This window comes from Hoplias malabaricus, chromosome 9 (assembly GCF_029633855.1).
Source record: "Hoplias malabaricus isolate fHopMal1 chromosome 9, fHopMal1.hap1, whole genome shotgun sequence".
In the NCBI taxonomy this organism is placed as follows: Eukaryota; Metazoa; Chordata; class Actinopteri; order Characiformes; family Erythrinidae; genus Hoplias; species Hoplias malabaricus.
The window spans coordinates 28840529-28846622 of record NC_089808.1 but is presented as its reverse complement, the minus strand read 5'-3'; the positions used below and the strand labels follow the sequence as shown (position 1 = coordinate 28846622).

The window sequence follows — 6094 nt, the reverse complement described above, 5'->3', positions numbered from 1 at the left end:
TTTTGTTTTAATGTCTCCAAATTACATATTGAAAAAAAATTATTACAGTTATACAAATGGTTTTGGAAATTGTAATGTTTATAAAATATTTGTATGTATAGTGTGCATGTAGTCAGTGAATTATTTGTAATTGTTTTTGGTGTTTATGTATTTATTGTAAATTGCACAGCGGGCCCCGTATTTTTGTTTTTTATTCTGATAAAATTGAATATTTACTTTAAAATAATAGTTTATTAAATCACATTTATTTCGCATTTAAATAGAACAAATTCTGTGATTATTTTGTCCTTGTTACCGTGAAACATTGTCAGCAGATGAAGGGGTTAAACTCTGAACTTGCCCCGGAAAGAAACAAGAAGGACTGCCTCTGACCTCTGTTAAACGATAAAGATGTCTAAGAACAAGAGGGTCGCGCTCATCTTCGGGGGCTTCATCACTGCAGTAGCAGCAGCGTTTTACCCCATATTCTTCCACCCGCTGACTCACAAAGAGGAATACAGTACGTTATTAGCAGTTTATAATAAACGTTACGCCACCGTCTCCAAAGCAGTGTTAATATTAGTAAATTATGGGATTATAAGAGGTTATTCTATAACTTAATCATTTACTAATGTCAAACATTCTGGAATCATTCAGTTTCCATTATTGGTAATAAATAAATACCAGTCTGGTTTAATTTGTTATTACACGATCCACTGCCACGCCACTGAAAATCAAGATTTTATTTCATATTCTTAACATGTCCGTGTGTTTTTCTTTCTAATTTAAAATGTTCTTATTTCCCAGAGGTGGTCCAGAAAATCAATCGAGCTGGAATCAGTCAAGCAGATGTTCAGCCGGTTGGTGAGTCCAGCTCTTACAGGCCTTATATAGTGATACATCTGGTTCCACAACAGAATGTTGTAACTCTGAAAGTGACTGTACTGTCTCTGTCAGCATCTGTGCAAATTATATACTACAGTTATCTGATCCTTAAGGGAAAAGTGTGTAACTTGAGTTTGTTTTTCTTTTGTTGTTGTTCAATCTGTTCACCCATCTCTTTCAGGAGTGAAGGTTTGGTCAGATCCATTCAAACCAAAGTCATGATAACACTAAAGACGAGAAAGGGGTCAGGAGAGCAGCTTTGTGAGCATGCTGACATCATTGTGGACGTCTAGGACATCATCCATTCCTCTCCTGTGTGAGTGAGTGATCTTTGGCGTGAGCAAGTGAAAAATACTCCTTCCACTGGAAGACCCATGCACTTCTCAGTGTAGTGTTCTCCTGACTGTTACACACTGATTCAGCTCATTCATGAACCATGGCCTGATAACTGGCCTTTGAGCTAAACTGTACAATGTGGGGATCCTAAGACTGTTATTACTACTGTTGTTTGTCTTTTCTGCAGTGCTTAATGTTTGAATGAATTTCAAATAAATAAAATGCCTCAAATATCATACTATAAAGCAGCATACGAACTAGCATTTAAAAAAGAAATGAGTGATAATGCGTTTACCTAAAATTATATCTGTTCACATCACTCTTTTCAGTTATATAAACCAGGTTATTAATTTAATTTGCTTGTCCTCTGTAATGTCATAGGGTTTTGAAATAATACAAGGCCATTGGGAAACTGGAAAAAACATTTAAGAATCATAAAAAATTTCCAGAATGTTGAACAGATGCTTAGGAATTTACATTAAAACTGAGAAAGCGGGACAACATCAGGAATAACAAAATTAATTTCAAGAATTTGTTATATTTCCATATATTGTGATCAAATATGGACTGTTGAAATGAATACCTTGACATAAATTATTAAATGTAGATATATAATTATTATATATTATTGTTATGAACACTTTTTCAAACTTTTTCTTGTTCACAGAATGTTTTTTAATATTGAATAAAGCATTTAAAAATACTTTTTACAATGTTAAGTTATTATTGAATATAAATAACAGGAAGAAATGGACACTGGTTAGTGATGTAAAACTTTTAAATGTAAACATTTGTACACATTGTACACATAATACACATATTTGCAAAATGGAAAATGATATTTCATAAAACCGATTTTTTATTTTGCCAGTTTTTATACATTTGCAGGTATGAAGTGTTCTAGTGAATAAAATTTACCAGGATTTTGGCCACTACTGCAGGGTTGTTTGTTATGGCATAAGTTAGGCTCTAGGGGGAGCACAAAGCCTTGTTAAAGAGCCTGTTAAGGCCAATCAGAGTTGTGCGTAACTGCTCAGTCTGCATCTCATTTATAATAAATGCATATGAGTAAATACTTTTAAATAATGTAGTTGCATAATTACTATAAATAATTATTTTTAAAAATTGCCTTTTTTTTTCTTATTTTCTGAAACTTCCATAAAAGTTTGACCACAAAACACACAAATATCGCTTTAAATGTAGGCACCATGGAGCCAGAAAGTGAAATTAAAACAACGTATCCTTCTGGAATGAGTTTGATGTTGCCTGATGTCTTTTGTCATCAGCTTGTGTTTCAGTAATCGTACGTTCGACACAAAGTTTCGCCTTTGATGAGCTGACTGTAAGTTCAAAAGTTTGTAGACACCTCTTCTGATGAGTCATTTCCTCTGCTTTAAGTTGCACTCATTGCTGACACAGGCTCATGAGTTTGTAAAATCTTCAAGGAAAAGTATTGCTGACAGAACAGGAAGCTCTAGAGCAGCACAGCTGCGCAAGAACCTGAGGTCATCATGCCCAAATCCAAACCCCAGCATTTGGCTTTGGAGCAGGGGAATGGCATTTTCTGGAGTGATGAAACATGTCCAGTAGGGATGAGTTGGAGTTTGTGATCTACAACTAACCATCCACCAAGTAACTGACCTCCCTAATGTTTCTGAGGCCAATGTAATGAGATCCTCAAAACAATGGTCCAACATTTAGTGTAAAGCCTTATCAGAAGAGAAGTGGCATTACAAAAGTCATATTTAATACCCTTGATTCCAGAAAATGAATGTGCCATTGAGTTTCAATGTGCTGATACATTACACCATGAAAACAACTTATTAAACCTTATTTTCTCAAGCTTTAGAATGTTATGGATTAAAAACACGGTATGCAAGTGCAGCATAAACTCCACACTGGTTCTCTAATAGTCTCAGCTTTCCTTATGCTGCACCTTGATTAGATTTCTACTATAATTTTGGCAGCAAGACTTGAAAGTGTCCTTTGGCAGCAAAAAGTTGCGAAACAAAATCTGTAACCTGAGAGAAGCACACGAGGGCTGAAGCGCCGCTCCAGGCAAGTACCGTTGTCATGGTAACAGGTCTTGAGCCCACACCTGTGCAGTGGTGCGGCCGAGAGCCCTGCTTATTGTGCGTGCGTTATTGTGTCCGCGTGTGTGCATGCTTCCACGGGCACTGTCTTAAGAATAAATAAATACTGTTTAAAAAAAACAACAACAGAAATTTCAAAAGGAGATATCAATAAATGTGTGAGAGCAAATTTTGATAGATATTTTTGCTTGGTGGACTATTCTCAGTCTAGCAGTGACACTGAGAGCTTTAAAATCTCCTTTGTTGTATCCACTTGTACCAGCACAACACACACTAACACAGTGGCATTATATTACAGAGAATGATCCACCACCCAAATCATACCTGCCCTGTGGTGGTCCTGTGGGGGTCATGACCATCCAAGAGAAGGGTGAAATGGGGATAGGAAAGTATGCAGAGAAACAGGTGGACTACAGTCTGTAACTGTAGAACTATGAAGTGCTCCTGTGTGGACAATGAGTGTAGTTACAAGGTAGGTTCCTAATCTGTTGATTGTTCATTGTGTGTGTGTGTGTGTGTGTGTGTGTACACACCAACACATGTATACCATACTGTGCAAAAGTCAGAGATGACCTTAATTAATTAATTTACATTCCAGTAAAAACAGGCAGTAAGTACGTGTAATACTATTTCAGTGTTGGGGGAGACAATATATACAATGAACATTTATAACAGAAAATTACACAGAAGCTTAAGACATTAAGGATAATATACATCTTTTTCTTTTTCAGTATTTAATGTCTGTGCTGTTTGCCCTAACTTCAGGTTCAATGTTTTGTTCGTCCCAACATTGTGCATTAAAGCATTAAATTTAGTTTTCTGCTTACCAGCATTCATGGCGACTTCAGACAAAAGCAAATCACTTATTCCAAGTGTTACACATCTCCAAATTGGAGCTAATCTTCCACCATGCTTGACTAATGGTTGTAGGCATGGTTGAAAGTGTCTGTTTTTGCTTCAGCAGATCTCAATTTCACATTCAGCAGCCAATAAAATTTCTCGGGTGGTCAGTTTCATAGCTTTGGAGAATAAAAAAAGCATCTTTTTTAGTCACATACAGAGTAATCTCACAGTGGAAGTATGAATGAAAACACCTGTGGACTTTTATTTCAGATCCAAACCCAGTGTTTGGCCAGTTTTTGTTTTTTTTTTCTTGAGGAATGTTTTTACTACAATTTTTTTTTTCTGGTGTTGACAGTTTTGATCTCTGATTTTGCCATAGATACGTTTTTTTTTTTAAAAGACAACTACATTTTGCTTTGCCAAATAATATTAATACAGGTTATGTATAGCTTACATAATTATGCATAACAACAGCAAACTAATACTGTGTTATGTTAAACACTATGCGTAGAGTACAGAGCCATGTAGGAGAGCCGCCATTAAAAGTAGATTCAGTTTTCTATGCCTCTCCAAAGTCTGTCTCACAGAGGTCTGTTATGTGTCCTTAAAGAGCAGTTTGCAGAAGATGTGTGTGTTTTAAACGTTGCTCCAGTGTTTTTGGATATTCTTCCTTCGTTCCATTTGAAGTGCTTTGGGGCTTTTTTTGAGCAGTATTGTGTCTGCTAAAAGGATCTGAATGACTGAGAGCGAGGGGGGAAAGTGAGAGGGCTTATGAGGGGAAGCAGGGTCCTGTCTCCCGCGAGAGCCGCCACATAGCCAAGAACTGACATAATATCTCCACACTACCACAAAGAGCACATCGCTAACCCTCAGCGGAGAAGCTGCCAGCGCAGCAGCTGCCAAACGCAATAACACTCACCCCCCACACCCCCCCTCCTCCCCTCACTGCCTCACCAATCAACAAACCCCATTGTTTATGGGATGCTGTTATTGTTGGTCACCGTTCAAAAAACAAAAGGGAAAAAACTCCAGGGGCCCTGGGGCCGTACAAAGGACTTCCAAAGCAGAATGTGGAAGGAGGAAAAAAAAAGGCCAGCGAGAAGAGTGCAAAAATTCTTTTCATTCCTCACACGGTGTTTTCCAGATTCCTGAAAGGACGATGGTCGAGGCCTTTAAAGTAGCCCGAGCCTTTAGGGAGATTGTGTCGTGCAGGGGGAAAAAAAGCCATATAGCATGGACTAAAATCCCACCGCAGTTGTTGCAGCTTGTAATAAGAACCTCAAAAGGCTTCCAATTACAAGTGCACTACAAGCAGTTTATCATTACAACCAATCTTTGGTTGCACAAAAAATAGAAGCCGTCAACCGAGGTCTTTTTGGGCCACATCACGAGCCGTATCAATCTTCTTATTGCTGACATGCACACAAACAGAGAGTTTTCTTCTTCGAGCTCTTCTAATTGTCAGAGGTTGTGTCAGCTAAGGGAGCAGGGACTGGTGAACGCAGCCAAAGCGATTGAGAAATAGCAGGAAAGATTTCCATGGAGGAATAGAAGACGAATGCGCAAGCAGCCTCCAGACATGAGCAGAGATGTCAGATTAGAAAAGAACAGGAAGAGCCAATGAGGTTGATATGTGCATTGGGACGCTTGAAAGAGAACAATAACAAAAGCAGTGAGAGTGCTGGCAAACTTTGCTTTCAGAAAGCCTTGCCTATTTAATTAACTATAGTCTGTGGTACGTGGCGTGTGTTTTCTTACAGAGTGCTGTTGTTCTGTTGACTAGGGAGTGCTTTGGTTCATGGCGATAAGGGGGCTTTGTCAGCCATTGCTGTGTCTAACATGCCCCTTGAAACCTTAGTTTCAACATCTAAACCCAAGTAATTTTAGGTCCAGGAACTACTAAATCACTGATTAATAACTCCCGCATCTATCAGCAGAGCAAATGAAGTGTGCATGGC

General features: G+C 38.2%; 1 protein-coding gene across 1 annotated transcript; it reads left to right on the top strand.

Moving 5' to 3' along the window:
* Window positions 1–341: 341 nt before the first annotated feature.
* On the top strand, window positions 342–1883 carry smim20 (small integral membrane protein 20). Its single transcript, XM_066681977.1, has 3 exons — window positions 342–499; window positions 787–843; window positions 1046–1883. The coding sequence occupies exons 1-3, from the start codon at window positions 391–393 to the stop codon at window positions 1084–1086; spliced, it is 207 nt and encodes a 68-aa protein (XP_066538074.1). The 5' UTR covers window positions 342–390; the 3' UTR covers window positions 1087–1883.
* Window positions 1884–6094: the final 4211 nt, after the last annotated feature.

Bases quoted from the DNA above. Each gene is read 5' to 3' on its own strand.
- smim20 (XM_066681977.1), top strand. From the start codon at position 391: ATGTCTAAGAACAAGAGGGTCGCGCTCATCTTCGGGGGCTTCATCACT. The intron at 500-786 runs GTACGTTATTAG...CTTATTTCCCAG, and splicing joins GACTCACAAAGAGGAATACA to AGGTGGTCCAGAAAATCAAT. The intron at 844-1,045 runs GTGAGTCCAGCT...CATCTCTTTCAG, and splicing joins AGCAGATGTTCAGCCGGTTG to GAGTGAAGGTTTGGTCAGAT.